This window comes from Centruroides vittatus, unplaced genomic scaffold (assembly GCF_030686945.1).
Source record: "Centruroides vittatus isolate TY-2023 unplaced genomic scaffold, ASM3068694v2 contig_436, whole genome shotgun sequence".
Classification (NCBI taxonomy): Eukaryota; Metazoa; Arthropoda; class Arachnida; order Scorpiones; family Buthidae; genus Centruroides; species Centruroides vittatus.
Window position 1 is genome coordinate 550,397 of NW_027122237.1, and position 20,138 is coordinate 570,534.

General features: G+C 34.3%; 1 protein-coding gene across 3 annotated transcripts in view; it reads right to left on the bottom strand.

Moving 5' to 3' along the window:
- Positions 1-1,624: 1,624 nt before the first annotated feature.
- Positions 1,625-20,138, bottom strand: part of LOC136976930 (MICAL-like protein 1) — a 41,740-nt gene continuing 23,226 nt past the window's right edge. For 2 of the 3 annotated variants that reach the window (XM_067272312.1, XM_067272311.1), the window contains 6 exons: positions 15,883-15,997; positions 14,014-14,116; positions 13,035-13,108; positions 8,268-8,382; positions 4,921-4,973; positions 1,625-2,644 (listed from right to left, as the gene is read on the bottom strand). In XM_067272312.1, coding sequence (XP_067128413.1) covers positions 2,496-2,644; positions 4,921-4,973; positions 8,268-8,382; positions 13,035-13,108; positions 14,014-14,116; positions 15,883-15,997 — 609 coding nt within the window. In that variant the 3' untranslated portion in view covers positions 1,625-2,495. The remainder of the gene's footprint in view (positions 2,645-4,920; positions 4,974-8,267; positions 8,383-13,034; positions 13,109-14,013; positions 14,117-15,882; positions 15,998-20,138) is intronic. The other variant, XM_067272313.1, reaches the window with a different exon arrangement.

Consider the following 20,138-nt stretch of genomic DNA (forward strand, 5'->3'; position numbering starts at 1 on the left):
GTGTTGGATGTTTTTTATATTTTGATGATTAATTCAAATAGTTATTTTTCATGTAGATTTTGAAATTTAAAAAATTTTTTGGCTAGATTGAATGAATGACAAATGTTTTTCCTATTTGAAATTTTTTTAAAATCCAAACTGTTTCAACAAATCTTTGGAAAATCAAAATGAACGTTATTGCAACAGTATTTTTAAATAAATTATATTAAAATCTCTAATTAGCAAAATTTGGGGACCAAAGTCAGACATTTTGTTTTTCAGGAGATTTTTAAACACTCTCTCCATATAATTGGAATGTAATATAGTAAAAAAAACACTGATACAGTAAATCACTAATCAGTTTTTGATGAACAAGTATGTATCAATAATAGCTTGTAGAATGTTTGTCCATAAATGTCCATGCCTGCCTTTTCGAAATACTTTGCAATTGTCGACGGCTGTATCCTTCCGTGCATTGCTTGGCAGACATTCCACTTTGGGGGTGTTAAGCCAAATGGACGAAGCGGTCGACGTAACGGAAACGGACGGGTCTCCCGTACCCGTGTTTTACGGATGAAATTACGCTTTGGTCCGTAGGCCGAAGTATATGGCCACTTGGCAAATTCTTTGATTGTGCCGTCGTCTATCGGAAACAATTTTCCCTCCAATGTCTCGCCCGTGCAATTGCAATTGCATAGCTGGTTTAAGGCTAAGGCTAACATTGCAAACTGGGCATAGATTAAGAATGATAGTAATATAAAATTGCCAATTCGCTATGCGATCTCCCCTTCTGGCTTTCGGAATTTCTAGCGGTAGCAATTGCCGGCCGTTTCCTTTTCCGATCGGGTTTCCCTACCTATGCGTATCCCGAATCGATTGCCCTTACTAATGCGTAAACGTGCATCCGGTACCGTACTAATATCCGACACGGATTCCCGTTTTCCGGCGAACTCGACGCGTTAGTCTTTCCCTCTTATCCATTCTCGTGCCGACCGATCGTACGACGACGTCGAATTCGATCGGGTGCCGCACGCACGCACGCCAACGCCGAACCTTCGTTAATTGGAGAGCTCGTCCGATAGAAGAGAAACGATGCCTTTCGTTATAGGGAGGCAAAAATGCGCCGACCGGAACTTTTCGACCGACAAAATCTCACTACTACGTATTACAGACTGTATCAAGTTATTCGATAATAATTGCAAATGATAATTTTCAGTTTAGTTACTAGCAATTACAACATTTAGATTCGTAATGTGTTATCCAGATTTCTTTAATGATGGGGGAAGATGGCCAATTTCTCTGTTATTATAAAGTATATCCAAAGTTAATTATGAAGGAAGTATTATCTGTAATTTGTGGATTGTTATACCAACGTAGGTTCAACCTAATCTAAACTCCCACGATTTATTACCTAACAGTAATACGGATTGTTGTTTCCCATCTCTTCTTGTGCCAACCAACCCAGTCATTGGTAATAGATACAATTGTGACAGATTGTATAGCCTTTAATTAATTCATGGCATCATTCTTATAAACAAAATTTCCATACTAAGATGAAAGTTATATAAAAATATCAAATAAAACATTAATTCACATTATAAGCTTTCTTTTGTCACAATCATATAAAACAAAACAGATAACAGCATTTAGCAACTATTTTTTATTTTTTCATTAAACTTTTAATTGTAGCTGCCGTTGTCAAAATTTACACTCTGGTAGCACCATATACATGTATAATATATACTGTATAACAATAATTTATAAAATAGTGTTCTCATTTAAGTAAAAGAAATTTATACAATATTGTAAATAGAGAGATCAAATAGATACGACCAACATTTACATTTTACGATATGAAAAAATAATTTTTTATTTGGTGCGTCGAGATTTAATAATACAATTATGCAATGATAAAACTTAAATTATAGAATTATTTTACACATTAGAGAAACGAAAATTGTTCCAGTTTTTTCCCCAAAAAAATTTTTTAAAATATTTAGGCTAATTGCTTTATACCCAAACACGTTAGGTTCGCTCGATCAAATTATGTACATTTTAACATTTTCCTCGGCGAAACGATTCGTTTCGAGAAATTAATCTGCGGTTAATCCTTAACATTTGTTCTAGAAATGCGCGATGGCGTGGAACGTTATTTTTAAGCCGCAAACTTTTAGTAACGATCTATCGGCATTAGTTTTGTTCTCGACGACTACTAAGATTTCTAATGCATCTTAAAATGGCACGATTTTAAATTGTAAAATTTTACACGTTTATAAAAAATTAAGTAATAACAATTTAGTGAAGTGTACAGACTGTTTGTGAATTTAACATGTTGGAAGATTCATTTTTGTTTTGAAATTAAATGTTTCTTTTATGTATAAACTAGTTATAAATAAATTTAATTTCTGTACACAAATTACAGTGTTTGTACTGTACGCCGGCTTGGATACCATTTCGTTATCCGGCAATTACGGTCATTTATCGTAAATTTTATAAAAATTTTTCAAACAAATTTCTTAAAACCAATTTTTTTTATGTTTCGAATCTTTCTTTGTTTGTTCGCCCTTGGAAGAACTTTGTTTTTTATTCTTTCCTTTTGATTTTGTTTTATCTTTGTTCTTGATCTTCTTCTTTAGAGTTCCTTTCCATTTTTCTTTCATTTCCGCTAAAATTAAGAAGAAAAAAATGAAGTTTGTTGTTAAAGTTAATAATTATTAGATTTTAACACGTCGATTGCTCGAGTCTGCAACTGACGTAGAATAACAGATTATAGAACTATTTTTTATAAAATAAGATTTTTCCTGTTTACATTCATTAACCCGACGACTTTCCAAACACTAATCAAATTACTAAATCCGAGTCTCTCGCTTATCCGTGTAAAATTTGAATTTATAATTTTTGTAAAGCCGAAATATAATTAAAGTGATGGCAATAAACATATGCACAAACAAACTGGCATAAATTCCACGTGTCGGACTCGTTCGAGTGACTATTCCTTACACTCTGTCGTCGTGACTAAAAGTAGTGCAGGATAGGACGACCGACGACAAAAACACTCTCTCGAGCATCGACCGTTCGACAATTCGATTCGTTTATTCTTATGCCGGTATTAAGTGTATTCCTCTCTTCTCGGGGATGACTCGCCCATTATAAACTGTTTAAACAATATAACACGGTTACCAAGTATTAACTGAAAAATCAATACAAAAATAACAACTAGAAATTGTTACGGTGGATATTCACTCGTACGAGTGTCAAAAACTTAAAACCGACCGAAAAAATTAGTAATTAACGAGTCTTCGAATACTATAGATAAATCAAACGAAAGGATTGCCGGGCTCCCGTGGCGTCTTTGGGTGTCACAAATGAAATTTGGCCACGATTTGTAGCAAATCTCCCACGAAAATCGTTTCGTGAATTGAATAAGCATTTCTTTAACGTACAGTACATTTGAATATTACTGTGGTCTGATTTCAATAAAGCTGTTTTCACTAACTTCAAGACTTTATCTAATATTGAGTATCTATTAGGCTGCTGCTTTTTAAAATATAAATCCTTTAATATTTTAAAGAAAGGGAATCCCATAATAAGTTGCAAACAGTGCTTGCGAAGCATAATTTTGGTATTGATCAGTTAAGATAATAAAACAGCTTTCTGTGGAATAAGTTGTTGTTAACACACATTATTCAGCCTAAAGATATCCTAGAAACAATTACTGTATAATATTACAGATTTAACTGGCAAATTATAAAGTTTTTTTTACAAAGAGAGTTTAAAATTTTTCACTCTACTAGCTAAACCTATAATGCTGTTAATAAGATAGGAGATGGGATTTCACCTTTCTTACTTAACTTTTTCATCTTTGTTAAGGAAGCTACTTAATTAGCAATTTGTAATTGATCGGTCTTTATAAAAAAGATTTTTCCTTTTCTCGAGTAAGTGCCATTGCCAAAGATAATACGGTGGCACCGGCCAACAATTTTAACTATATTTCTGGCACCGACCGAGACTTAAGAGCGACAAGGAAATTGGCATCGATAAAAATTTCAACCTCCAGTTCATTTATTTTTAAACCGTAGTTCTTGGTGTGTGTCGATAACAAATTTAGTTCAGATTTGGAGAGTGGGAAACTTGTGAGGAAGAAACTCCTGCTAGAGGGCTAACAGGAATTTAGCCATGCAAGTCTGAGCTGTAATCTAGCAATTGTCTAATAAGGAAAATTTCTTTAGATATCTCTAAGTACTTTCTCTAGAAACAGAAACATTAATATTGGAAAATCATTTGATTCTAAGTAATGATTTTCCATAGAAAATCCACTTAGCAACAAATTAACTTAATGCTGAAAGATTAAAATCGTTTTGCAAATAGTTATTCAATAGTATAACTGAAAAGTAGTGCAAATTAATTTACATTTTTTTTTTCTATTTTTTTGCAAAGAAAACATTTTGTTTGGTTATTTCCTTCGATACGTACGTTGCCGTGAAAGACCGAAATCCCGCGAATGTCGGCATTCGCCCGTCGCACGTACGAAATATTTTCTAAATATCGTTATTTCTCACTTACGCGGACATTCGGCATGCACCGACGTGAACGTCGAATAAAAATATTGTTCCTAGCATTTAGTCGTAGAACAATTTTTTTTGCAATTACAGCATGTATAGCCCTCTCTTCTATTTCTCAAATTAGTTGCAGCTGCTTGTCTGAAGTACATTTTTTACCTAACCTAAACCTATACTAACATAACATAACATAAATAATATCACCAAATATTTGGTCTTTCGCCAATGGGCTGTCGTATCTGTTGACATTCTCTAATTTTGATCTTTCGCAGTAACTTATATATTTATAGAACATAAGAAATCAAACCAAATATTTAAAAATCATGATTATAGATAGAAGAATGTAGCAAAAATTCAATTAGTAAATTAAGAAAAGCCTTACTTTGTTTCTGGTCCATATGTTCTTTTATACTTTTGTCTTCTTGCAATTCCCTACTGGGCATTGGAAATAGTTTTTTGTTAATAAGAAATTATAATCTAATAATTGATGTAATTTAAAACTATAATAATTTATAATTATTATTATTTTACAAAATACAGTGGGTGATTGGTTAACGAACATAATCCGTTCCAAGACTTTGTTTGCTATCCGAATTGTTCGTTAACCGATTATCGATTTACCATAGGTTTTTATGAGAATTTGATTAATTTGTTCTGGAGATCTCAAAAATTAAAAAATATACACTTTCTTACTACATTTATTTATATGCAATAATAAAAATACATAAATACCCAGTCTGCATTTTTATTAGTTGTGTTTTTTCTGTTTGTGGGGATTAAAGAATCTGTCTAATGTCGATTGCTTTTCTCTCTTGTTCGGGATTTTTCAGAAGTAATTAATAGCATTGTCGTTAGAGAGATCCCTAAGCCTATTAACCTCACCTGGTTTGGATGCCATTCTACGACCGTCGTTCTGACATCCTCCCGCTTCTTCAAAACATCTTTAATAGCAGATATCGGCATTAATTCCTCTTTTTCGAGAAGAAAACATATCTCTCGCCAAGTTTCTTGGTGTTCTTCAGTTTTGGGTTCTATTATGAGCTCTCGGATGTGATTTTTGTTACTCCTTAAGCTCCTCGAGTCTTCTTGATTATATTGTATCTTTCTTAGATAAGATTGAACTGCAGCCTACTGTAGACCTGTTCGAGCCATACTGCCCGGCAACGTCGGACGACATCTGCCCCCTCTCTACCTTTGCCTGTTATACTCTCGCCTTTCGAAAATAAAAACCCATGCAATACTTAACGAGTGCGTGCCCGACAGTCTTGCAAATAATATAAAAGAATTGTTTCTGTCAGAAAAATTAAGGCCGGAATTAGAAGGGAGAGTTTCAAAGTTTGGAGGAATACTATCCGATCGGTATATATCGGGTCGAGCATCGACGTTGCCGTCTCCTGCATTTCGAATTGTTGCCCGAAGACGAGGGAAGACCAATCGCTATTCGTTATTTTACATTGCTTCTTCTTGTGTTTGTTCTGTGAGGCGTTTGTTGTCTAAAGATAAAAATCTTTCGCAAAAGTGTTTGTTGACTGATCACCCACTGTATATTTAATTTTTATTAAATTATTTATTTAATATTGACATTTTTCTATCACAAACAAAATACAATTCCAAGTAATTATACTGGTTTGATAAAAAGTATAGATGCATATGTACTGTATAGTAAGATCAGTGCAATAGTCTAGGCTAGGTGTGGCATGACTGCACAATTCCGGAAGTAGCTCACTTGCAGCATCAGGGCAACTGAGCTGCTCCTTCTTAGAATTGCATTCAAGCAAGTACTATTACCTCTTTCAAAACCTTCCAAGTACTGGAATTTTTATTTACTGCTGACATTGTAAGGAACTGAGTCCGAGCGTTATTTTTATTTTATTATTATTTTTCCGTTTTATTATCTTTTGTTTGGGGTTTATGTTTATTTAGGACGAAGGTTCCCCACCACTCTCTTGTTAGTAATGAAAAATGAAGATAAAACAACTCACGAAAAAATAAGTGCCGTAGGAAACATCTTGCGCACTTGCGCTGCCTGGCGGAAGTAACAGTCCGCAGAAAAAAAATGGGGGGGAGTCCCCACAATCACTAGTAGAGAAATACTTGATAAACCGTCTTAAACATCCCAGAAAATTATGATAAATATTTTGTAAACGGTTTATAAGCTTTGTCGGAAACTTAAAGCTGCAAGAAAAGAAAGTTAATGTTAGCAACTAAGTATGTAAATAAGGGGAGTAACCCAGCTCAAGTGTGACATCACCTCACAGTATAAAACCCGTACGTTAACCGAAGAAGGAGAGGTGAATTCCAAATCGAGGCGACTTTGAGAGCGAGGTAAATTCGAAAGCGAAGTATTTTCTGATAGAAGTCCAGATTGATAATTGGACGATCCAAGGTGTTAAAGAGAAGTTCGATTGACGATTTGACGATATCAAAAGGGTTGAGGAAATAGTTTCTTCGTATAGTGAGGTGACGGATAGACGTTTAATTAGTAAGAGATTTTGTTCCTAGTTTCTAAGTATTTGATTGTCGAATATTCAAAGGGGAATTACTATTAAGTTAAGCTAAGTAGCCGAGTTTATTGTCGGGTTGACTTGTTGATTTTCGTTAATAAATTTTGTTTGGATTATTGACATTTGTACGTAGTACATTCTAGTTACTAATTAAATATATTTGAACTTTTGATTTGACTTGGTATTTATCGTTATTATTACTAATTTTTTCGGTGCACGCTTAAAAGCCCAGGCCTGGCAAACTAATCTCGAATCCGCGTAAAGTACCCGTTAGGTTAACGGAAGTTTTACCGACCGCAATTATAGTCGGTTTCCTAAGATACTAAAAATAGTACTTTACAACATATTGTGGCACATTTAGTTTGTCCAGCTATTGACGTGCTTGAACCGTAGAGGAAAACATACAATCAATAACAATAGCTCCCGAAAGCCTTATTGGTAAGAGTAAAAACATGAAATGGAATAAAGCAAACCTCACTATCTATCAAGGTAATAAAATGAGTGTTTTTGGATGCAGACTGCTCAAAACTAACATTAAACCAGACAAAGGAGGAAGGAAAAATTCCTGAAAACATAGAAATGTATTATACAACACTACAAATGTTGATCAGAGAATGAATAAATATTCTATGAGAGTTGCATTGCAAAGATGGCCAATAGATGTATTTTATAACATACTTGATAATGTCTGGCAGCAAGCATTTCCTGGGTCATTCATAAAAAGTTACCAACAGAATATCCTTTGAGAATTAATGTCAAACTAATGGAAGAGCAACAGTTGATTATGTGTAAGTAAAATCTCAGCTCTAAATTACAAGCAAGAGCAGACGATGAAGGTCAAATTCTGAATACAGTGAAGTATCAAAAATCTAGATTAGGCCACCAAAAAGCACTTTCGGTGGGTAACTTCATGGTTGACATTCTAACATTCATTCCAAACTTGCAATTTTTAAATTTTGATCAGTGTATACTTTGTTTAGATAGAGCAAATATAAATTAAACTTTGAATCTTTGTAAACATATTCTTATACTCCTTGTGAAATACTGGCTTGAATTTAGAACACCTAAACTTGAATTAGTGTATTCGGAGCTTATAATAATTAATTCAGTGTTTATTTTTACTTTTCAAAATCACATTATAGCAAAATTCTGTAAGTGAGAATATATGTAATATAGGATGCCTGTACAGAGTATCTTTAAGTGACACTCATTCTGTAAAACTGACCTTTTCCTATCCATTTCAATAGTGTCTACTATTTCATTTCGTTGTTCAACCACATCCAAAAGTCTCTGGAGCAACTCTTCCTCCTTCAAAGCATCCTCTTCTCTTCTTTCATTGGCTAAATGGAGAAAATAAAGAAAATAAGTATATATATATGTATAAAGTAATCAATAAATATATTAGCATTATTTTATGTGAAGATTATTTTTATTCGTAACATGTCTGTTAGTAATTTAATCTTTGAAGACAAGTTATTCAATCAACAGAAAAATCTACAAAATGAAATTTTGCATATGTTTTCAGATGTTTAATGTCTGCTAACATTAAACATCTGATAACATAACATAAATAATCTTACAATAAAATGTCAATGTTTTAGTACTGTAATTATTGTATGTACTGTAACATACAATAATTCTGGATAGGCTTATATATGCTTAATTCATAGTTTCATATAATTACTCGAGCCACATAATTTTACCGGTCTGTGATGAGAAAAAAGTTTAAAAAGAATGGTGTAGTGTACATGACTACATAGCTTTTATTTTTACATTCATAAATCAAAAAAATATTCTGAATCAAATAATGTCTATCTGGAAGTTTAATATTAATTTAACCTTCCAATGACCAGGTGGGGTCATTTTATGACTCCAATGTCAGTTTTTGTTGATATTTAACTCAAAAATGTTTTGCACTTTCATAATTTTTTAGCCAAGTTTCATATTATTATATAATATATTCTAAGATTTTGTCCAAAAAAACATAAAATATTCCCCTAAATAAAATTATTCTTGGGTCGAGATCAGTAATTGATTCTGTATGGTCATTAATGATAAAATATGAATAGATGCATTAAACAAGTTTATAAGCTTATTACTTGAGCACATTGACTCAAGTACTGTACATATGCTAAAACATGTTGTTGTGAAGCCCGAGCGATACTCGAGCTCGTGTGTTAAAAACATCATAAAAATGTCAAATCGAGGGATCGAGCTTTGATTCCGACGCTCGTAGAAATTGGAAGAAAACCTTAAATAAAATCGGGAAATATTAAAATTATTAATCGAGAGAAAAATGTTTTTAACCTTAAAAGGAGATGCAGCGCTGATATTATGTATCGGACTTATAAGAATTCGAAACAATTGAATACGAGCAGGAGTTTCGAGTTGCGATTGATATCCCTTGATCGGATTAAAACACGGTGTCGAATTTAAACCTTTAGTGGCTCGAAATGGTCGGTCATCTGCCTAGATACAGGAAACCGACCAATCGGGAGCTGGAGATCAAGGGAAGAGAAATCTTATAAAAACCTGGATCTCAAGAGCAAAGTAGACTTTTTCCCTGCTTCCCCTAGTAAGTTAAGTGGAGAAACTTTTCTCTGCCTCCCCTTTGTGAAGACTTCTCCCAGCTTCTGTCCGCGTCGACCACTGCTCGGACTTTCCCCGGCTAAAAACGATAATCAACTGTCCAGACTTCTCCCTGCCTCTACGAGTGGACACCATCTGACTGAACTTTGGGCTTTCGCCATTCGTCACAACCTCCCACCGTCGAGCATCGACTGTCTGCCCCGGGGCCAACAACCGAACCGTCGAGAGCCACCAAAAGACAAGACACGCTAGATTGTAAGACTTAGTGTAAATAAATGGGTTTGTTTGTCACTGCAGCTATTTGCCTCATTTTCCTTCATCCCACATACGATAAGTCCTGACATTTGGATATCACGAATTTGGCAACCTCACATTGTTATGTGAACACCTGCTTCTAAACATATTAGAAATTGTCAGTGCATGTCTGTTTTGTTGCCTGTATAGCCTATTTCTTGCTTGATATGTACTTTCACTTTACAATCTGTGGTGGTTCAGTAATGTTGCATAAATATCTAACTCGGGACAAGCTTATCCTGAGTCAGATATTAGTCAATGAAGATTTTGATGACATTCCTGGTGAAGCATTATTCAAAAATGACAGTGGAATTGAAGATCATGAATTATCCAAATCATCTACTTCTAATAACAGTGAATTACACAACAATATGCTATCATGTAGTACAGTAATCAAAATAATTACGTTTAACTGAACATTTGTTAACTTAAAATGTAATCTTATTGCATTATACTGTACAGTGGAATCTTGGTTAAAGAGCTTGATCTGTTCCACGACTCTGTTCATTAAACAAAACAATTTTTCCATAGAAATTAATGCAAATACAATTTATCCATTCTAGCCTCCAGAATTTTTGTAATTTTGTTTGTAAAATGGGTTTTCTTTGATGAAAATATAGGAAAACATAGTATCTATCATTACAGCAACAAATATGTAAACTTTATTTAATAAAATAGCACTGTAAATACCTTCGTTTGTTGTAGTTGGTGGCAGAGGAGTGGATCTTAATGCTTGGAAGGGAAATCCCCCTTGTATAAAAATGTTGGGTAGCAATGCATTGGGAGATTCTTCGAGTCAAGGTCTCTTTTGACGGGAAACAAGAAAGTGGTCTAAAGTTGATTGTCGTACTCTTTTAATCAAAATTTTTCCAAGATGTGATATCGCATTGCCGTTCGTTACATTAACGGCCCTATTAGTCAACTTTCTTAGGGTGGCACTTCTCAATAAATTCCTGCACATCATTCCATTTTCTGCAAATTTCCTTGATCTCAGCACTGGTGATTTCTTTCTTAACTTTCTCATCCTCTGATGAACGCTCTTCTTGTAGGACTTTCACCTATTTTTCCTGCAAGGCAACCAGTTCTTCTGTGGTTAGTTCATTTTGATGGTCTTTCATCAACTCCTCCACGTCTACATCATCAACCTCTAATCCCAAACTCTTGCCAATGGACTCAATTTCATGCACTACATCAGGAGAGCTCTCTGCTTCAAATCCCTCAAAGTTTCACTCTGGGACACAAATTGCCCAAAGTTTCCTACAAGCCGATTGCAAAGTGTGGCGAGAGACCTCACTCCAGTCTTTGTCAATAAGGTCGATACAATGCAGGACGTTAAAATGCATTTTCCAAAAAGCTCTAAGGGTTAAACACTAGATTTGAGATGTATTCTTCACTTTTTACAAACTCTGCAAATTCATCCACAAATGCTTTTGCTGCTTTTTCATCTGAATTTGGAAGCCCCCCATGCCTTACGACAATGTGAACGCCATTTTGTCGACGAAACCTATCAAACCGTCCTCGGCTCGCTTTCAAAGTCTGCCCATCTGCACTTGTACTGGGTGTTTGAGTCAACAAGTCACTGTGTGAATTTTTAGCCTTTTCACAAATTATAGCTTTACTAACACTGTCTCCAGCAAGTTGCTTTTCATTGATCCATATTAGCAACAGTTTTTTTTCAACTTCATCTAAAACTTTAGATCTTTGTTTCAATATCACATTTACTCCTTTAGCCACTTCAGCAGCCTTAAATGCTTCTTTGTTTTTAATAATTGTACAGATAGTCAATTTTGCCACATTATATTCTTTAGTGATGTCAGAAATACAAAAGCCATTCTTGTGTTTTGCAATAATTTCTTTCCTTAATCCTGCACTAAAATGTTGTCTATTGCCACTATCACTTTTCTCTTTCTTATGTGCCATGTTGATTAAATATATAAATTACAAAACTGAAAAAAGAAGTTTAGCACAAACACTCAGAAAAGCAATGTTTACCTTGCACATGCCTAACAGCAACTAAAATTTGACACGAAAAACCATTATGTTCATTATCCAAGACAAAAACTCGTTAACTAAGGTGTTCTTTAACTCTTTAAACACGAAGTTGGCCTAAATTGGCTTAATCCGTTCGAGACAAATCAACCGAATGAAAAGTAGTTTTACTGGTTTTGTTTTACAAATTGCGTACGTTTTGTCTACTCCCTTCCCGCTCGGTCGAGTTCATTTTCGTTTAAGAGTAATATTGAATGTCAGTTAGTTATGTTTATAAAATCTTTGTTGTTTTGTATATACTGTATATTTTTTACATAAATTAATTATTATTGTATTGTTGAATGAAATGTTATTTAAACTTTTTTCTTACTTCTTTTTGTTTATCATTTTTATATTAATGTTATTTTATAACATATTATTTATGGTTATAATGCAGATTACTTTATATTGTTAATTACGTTATATTCGTTTTAGCGTATATTTTAATATTTTTTATGATATTTTTAAATGATTTACAAAACATTTTATTGAAACTTATTGTATTTAATGAAAAAATTATTTATCTATTTCTAGAAGACGAGTTACTAATATATAATTTATTTCATATATAAAGCAAAGAATGAGCATTTCTCATTATATGGAAAAGATAACATTTAAAATCATGTTAATTTTAAAAATATTGACAAAAATAGCAACAAAATATCACAAAACTTCACTAATAGAAACCCCCAATAATATATTTGAACTGTTCCACAACTGAGGAGAAACTAAACCATGTGTCCCCACTAAAGTATATCCTTAGGATAAAACTATTCGGTCTACAAATACATAGTAAAAACAAAAATTTTAGTGCTTAAAGAGTTAACCGAGGTTCCACTGTACTTTAAAAATAAAAAGTAAAACAATGTATTATGTTACAACTATATTTGATTTTGTAATGTAAGAAAATACTTTATACGTAGTTAAATGCAATTGAAGTTAATTCTTGGTTTTATTTCATATAATAAGTACGTCGGTGCTTTTACAAGTGGGATCGTTCACCGACCTTCACGTGGCCATCCATATTTCTAAATTTCACGTGGTTATAAGGTTAAAATGAATATTCTAAAGAAAATCTTACCGGGTTTATTCATCAGACACCGAATTTGGAATTCAATCTCTACCTGTTCTTCTTCCAATCTCTGAGATCTTTTTCTGAAAACAATATATTTTTAATAAGTGCTTTATTTTTACATTCTAAAAATGAGACTTTTTTCGTGTTCTGCTTTGTATTTCATAATTATATTTTATAGATGCAAGAAAATACAGTATTAATTTTTTAAATATTTTAGTTACTTCTTTTGACTTGCAAGTCAGACACAGAAAATGTTTTAAATTTTAAAACAATTTTCAGTATCTGACTTTTTCAAATCATTCTATGAGAATAAATTCACATTTTATTCATTAAAAAAAATATATTTCAAAGTTTAGTATTAAAGAGTTCAATACCGGATGTTATTCCTACAATACTTTAATATAAGATTTCTTTGAAATAATTTTATATAATGTTTATCTTATGGAACATTAAGTGATCTATTTTATCTACTATTAATTATTTCATTTTTCTTTGAAACTTCTTGAAAGTCTATCAGAAAAGAGAGAAAATTAGCAACTCTTTATAGATGTAATCTTCATCAAATGATCAAAATTTTGTACAGATGTACTGTACACTATCTTCAACTATATTAGTACAAAGAATGACAAATGGGGTACAACTTTATTACTTACTGTTTGACAATATGGTCTATTAATTAATCAATTGTAAGAACTGATAAAATAATAATGTATTTTCAGAAATATTTGAGAGGGAAGAAAATATTTATTTAGTGCATAACTATTAAAGCAATTATTTAGGACTGAATTTAATAGATACACAGAAATATTTTTTCTGTCATTAACAAATTGGAACACAAGATTTGCAACCTAAAAAAATAAAAACAAAATTCTGGAAGATATTTAAATCAATAAAATTCCTATTTTATTTTAGTCTCTCTCTCTCTCATTACATCTTTTTACTTATTATACTTGTTAAAATCTGTATAAACAAACTATTTACTTACATGTACATTAATTCAGCTTGTCTTCTAAATAAGGCATTTTTCAGATTTACTAACTCGAATAAATCTAATATGGCCTTTTCTTCTTCCATGGATATTTCGGAATCTATTAAACATATTAAAATTACTTTATTACTATTTCACAATATAACCAATTAATCATTATTTGGGTAAGCACAGTATATAACTTGGCATGCAGCATCATTCTTAACAGTTGTTGTATAGACTGTTTAGTTTGTATAAATATTTACAAATAGTATTGAGATATTTTTCTGTTTTGTATGCATTTATGTTAAAGTGAAAAACTGTTTTATAATAATGACATTTCTTATATTAGATGATAATATTTTGTCAGTTGATGATTCTACAAAATATTTGAAAGCTCAGCTGATATCACCTTGTAATAGTAGTTGTGCCATCAGTGGCACAACTAACCGAATGATCTTCTATACTTATATTTTAACTTGTCATAACAATTGTTTAACAGTGTCAAATATACATACTACATTATGGAAAAGATTAACTGTGCATCATTTCCAGTTCTCAATAATTGGGAGGGAATAGACTACAGTACACACTAAGCTAAACTAATTATTGCACAAGATTGTTCAGATTAATTGAATTTTATATTGAAGAAAAAAATGGAGGTGAAAAAGGACTAGATAAATACATCAAATACATACTTTATATATATATGAGTAGTACATATTAATTTTACAAATTTGCTGTTTTTAAAAATTAATATTCGATTCCATTTTTCTTTTTACTAAGATCTTTTATCGAGTCCATTGTGGGTTTGGCCAGGCCCACTACGGGGCAGACAAATGGCACGAGACGTGGCCCAACACGTCCAGGACAGACCACCCACCAAAAAATTCCAGAGATTTTCGGCCCGTCTGGGTTTGTTCTAGGTTCCTCAGAGCAGTAGGCCGACACCTTAATTGCTTGGCCATCTGGCCATCAATTTGTTTTTAATTGGAACACAGCTGCAAAACAAGCAAAACTGATTTTGATTAAGTGGCATTTAATTTACCACAGGTTCAGATTAACAAGTAGGGAAGTCCCAATACTGCCAATACAGAGTAATTTTTGTACTTGATACTTTTGGTCCAATATCGCTCTCTCTTCTTAATATCGAATCGGTATCGTTACATTTTTCAGACGGGTAAGATCCGACCAAAGTTGGATTTTTGCAGCCAAATCCAAAACCGGAATTGGGTTTTGAAATCAGTTTCAGTCAAAACTGAAACCAAATCTTACACTATTTTTGGTTAAATTAAACTTATATATATTAAATATTAATAACCAAAATCAATAAATTTATTACATCAAATTTCATTTTCAGAATCCACATACACTATGGTAAGAGTTCATATTACTACAAATAATTTGCCAATTAGTTGAAAAATTCAAAAATACATTAAAATGTTAAATCAACTGATATAATATTGGTAACATTTAGTTTATATTAGAAATCAGTTTTAATAATTTGATGATAATAACTGACAAACAATAAAGCACGTTATTTATGTTAAAATTAAAAGTTTCAATAAACGAGCCCCCGGACTGAACGGCGAGGGCCGGCTTGATTTCCAGTTTTGACACCCAATGCCGATACGTAGGATAGTATCAATATGTTAAGATCAATACGGATACTTTAAAATTACTCGCGATACTGGTATCGATACTTTCGTGGTATCGGGACGTCTCTATTAACAAGAATATACTGTATTTTTAAAGACAAGTTTGTCACAATTTCCTTAAAAGGAGACTATAAATTTAAGAAAAATGAGGTGGTCGAGAAACATTGCCTTTTTTTATTTTAAATTAAAGTTAAAATGGTGATCGTAAATTCTGTATTAAATTGCATACCTTCACGTTCTCTGATCAACATTTCTAATTCTCGGCCTCGCTTTTCCAACTGTTGCTGCTTCTTTTCGATGTCCAACATTTCGGCTTTAATATTTTCAATGGGGATCATCTTGATCTATTTAATAAATATTGTACTTGTATTATAAAAAGAAATTTTTTGAGTCAAATTCTTTAGTTAATTATAATTCACTTATTAAATAAACATACTGATTTTGTTAAAAATTTTTCATTTTTACACTTGCATAGTTGAATAATTATGTAACTAATTTATAGGTATATCCAAATGTTTCAAAGCACCTCGTAGACACAAAGGAAAGGCCCGGTAATGCATGGTGATGCACTTGGGTGTTATGTTATGCCTTCTGCACTTTAACAGAAAGATCAGCTGGGCATGTAATTTATGTCACAGCTTTTCTAGGTTCAACATAGAAAAGATCCTTTCTTACATGAAAAACCTTGACAATCCAGTGTTTTTATATACAACTGCTAACGTTTTCAACCCCTTCGGGGTCTTCATCAGGCACAGCACAAAGGTAGTTTCAAATGCCCGTGAATGGAACCAAGAAACCAAAGCGAGTTCTATTCCAATTTTTGAAATCAAAGAAATTGGAAGATAAAAATGGAACATTATGCACGAGCTATTATCTATTATCTACGCCTGCGTACTATTTACGTTCACCGCTCTTTAAATTTAAAACAATTAATGCAATATTAAGTTATTTGTGGGTGTGGGATTCCCTCATAGCAAAATTTCCATGCTTGCGAGATGTTGATTGCATCCTTGTAGTTGATGCACGTGTTGTGCAAACCCGCTTTATATATCTCTAGGGTCTCCAGCGTTCTGAGTTGGTCCGTGTGTTGTGACATTCTGATTATACGGGCGTTTTTGAGGTCGGCAGTGATTCCCTGCTGTGTGGCATACGTTGCCAGTGTGGTAGATAGTTTATTATTGGCAATGTCGTACCTGTGCTCTCGGAGTCGCTGATGGAGGGAGCGTTTGGTCGAACCCACGTAGACCAGACTTCTATTAAATCTGTCATCCCACAGGGGAACCTCATATACGCCCGGTGCGTGTTTCATGTCCAAATTGTCCTTCCCATTTCGAAGTAAGCTGTAAACTGATCGCGGTCTCCTGTAAGTTATTTTATTTCGGGTGCTGGATGCGATTTCTCTGTATATCGCATCTAAATGGTGGTTGTACTCAACTATTTTTCTTGCACTAATATCTGCGGATCTTACCCCGGCTTGTAGGTTGTTACGAGTATTTCCCCGTGCGTACTTGCGTGCCATGTTGTACACTATTTTTCTATCATAACCGTGTTGAGATGCCACTTCCTGGATACGGCCTAGCTCGGCCACTGTGTCTTCATACTTCGAGTTGTGCGTGAATGCGCGCTTAATTAGTGCCCTAAAAGCCGCTATCTTATACGAATATGGATCCTCCGAGGAAGCTGGGATGAACAGAGGTACATGGCATTGTTTGTAAAATACTTTATGAGTGATTTTATTATCTCTTATTTGAATGTCCAAGTCGAGGAAATGTGCGGAGGTGTTGCTTTTTTGTTCCAATTTAACGCTTAGCCCATACCCGTTGGTGTTCATTGCATTGATAAACTCATTTATGTCTGGTTCTGCCTTCCATATGATAAGGATGTCATCTACATACCTCCTGTAGAGGAGGATGTTGGTAAGGAATGACGGGATTATTTGTTGTTCAAGTCTCCTGATCACTAGCTCGCATAAGTCACCCGATAGTGGGCTACCCATGGGGACACCTCGTTTTTGTACGTATGTTTTGTTATTAAACCGGAAAAAGGATGAGTAACAGAGGATATGCGCCAATTCTAGTATCTGTTTGCGGTGTGTATAGGCGTGTGGTCGGGCGAGTAATATATCCCTGAGCTCGCAAAAGCACGGCTGTATTTTAATGGATGGGAACAGTGATACAAAATCAAGAACGGTGATACACGTTGATTCTGTAGTGGTAAGAACCCTCAATGACTCCACCAGTTCGATCGGATTCCTGATAGCCCAAGGGTACGCCCTCATTTGGTCACACACAAGTTTGTGTATGGCCGATTCTAAAGCCCTGGTGGGGGATCTGGCCTTGTCTAGGACTGGTCTGAGAGAGGGTAGGTCCTTATGAGTTTTGGCAAAGGCGAACAGCCTTGGAACGTCAGGGGACGCCACAACCGCCCTACGCAAGCCCCACTCTCCAGCTAACTTGGTTTGTGTGAAACGTTTCACCCTTGCCTGTAACCTTTGGAGGTATCCATCTTCCGCGTTTTCACAGTCAGTGTCATTGATGTATCTTTGCATCATAGCCTCGTATGTGCATCTCTTCATTAGTACCAGGGACTTGCTTTTGTCAGCTCTGAGGATAACATTGTTTTGTTGCCTTAACCATTTCCTGGATGCATGTATAAGGCTCCAGAACCCGTCATCTTGCCTCCTCTTGTTGTTTTCGCTTATCTTGCTCACCACTTTCCACCTGTAATATTCCTTTTGGACCTCCGGAGAGCCCGGTAATCAGGTGTTCCACGTCAGGCATAACTTTTTCTGGTTGTATGATATGATCCCCAGGTGCATACAGCGGTTCCGTGTTTTAGTGCACGAGTAAGGTACGTTTGGTTTCTTGGTTCCATTCACGGGCATTTGAAACTACCTTTGTGCTGTGCCTGATGAAGACCCCGAAGGGGTTGAAAACGTTAGCAGTTGTATATAAAAACACGCAGGCGTAGATAATAGATAGAAAAGATCATCTGTTTTTCATTGCTCATCTTATAAGGTAATTTAAATGTTTAAATTTAAAATCCGTTTGTTTTTATTACTGCCTGAGGATGACGTTCATAACTATGTCGGAAGCGCTTGCCAGAAAATAAAAGGTATATCCAAACTTCTATGTTACTAACAAAACTCTTACTAGAAGAAGGATATCGTGCAACTTTGTTGTATCGTGATAGAATCGAGGCAGAGCGAGAAAGAGGCAACCCTTGCCCTTGCAAAGTCTTCTGGATTTCTATCTAAATCTTTGCTTCTTTGACAAATTATATTACATTAGATTATACAACTGATATAATCTGATGCATCGATCTTGTGATAATACATGTTATATCAATAAATGTTTAATTACTTATACATGGGTATATTAAAAATTAATGTTACATAATTCCTTGCATCAATATCATGAAAAAATTAGGAGAATGTTTTTACAGTTACAAGGTTCCATGCATGTTCCAGCCACAGCATCTGATGGCAAGCTTGCACATCAGATTTCATTCACATTTTAAAAAGTACGTGCGAATGATTACCGAGTATTACTAGGCATAATTTGATTTTTTGGGCAAGGGGGACTACACCATGTGAGATTCTTTGGAAGCTGGCAATTGTGTACAAAAGTGCTGTAATAGCTGTGCAACAAGTGTAATTTTGATACTAAGAATTTGATTCAGGAAGGACACAATCGTCCATTAACTTCAGATGAGCTTATTCCATGTCAACAAAGTAGTTTGAACAAACAGGCAAATCACTTTAAACAAACTGAAGGACACATTTGGCTATTCATGTGGGACACTGTCCATGAGCATTTGGGTTTCCACAAAGTCTCCAGTTGGTGGGTCTCCAGGCAGCTTTCTACAAATCAAAAGTACCTGTGTCTTTGGAATGCTTGTACCATTGTATGAAAGAGAGGAAAGAATTTTTGAGTTTCATTGTCACTGGAAACAAAACCTGGATTCATCACATAATCTAAAACCAAGAAGGAATCCATTACATGGAAACATCCAGCACCACTTGTCGATAAAAAGTTTGGCATCAGCAAATTCTGGAAAAGCTTTGGTGACTCTCATTTGGAACATTCATGGATATCTGTACATGGATTTCTCACCAAAAGGGATGACAGTAAATGCCAATGCTTATCAGGAAATGCTTGTTTGAAGGAGGCCATTTGTCACAAGTGGCCAGGTCTTTTGTCCCATGGTGTTGTGTTTCTTCACAACAATGTGCACCCACTGCCAAAAACAATTTCATTGCTGTAAAAGTAAAAGAGAGATTTTGGCCCAGACTTCCACCTTTTCCACAATTCAAAAAGCATCTCTGAGGGAAATGTTACTGGCCAGACAAAGAAGTACAAACTAAAATCCACAAACCACTATATCAGTTATGAGGACCAGGTGTTTCCTGCACAGATATGGAACAACTGGTAGTGCACTACTATAAATGTCTCTGCAAGAATGGAACTATGTTAAAAAATAGAT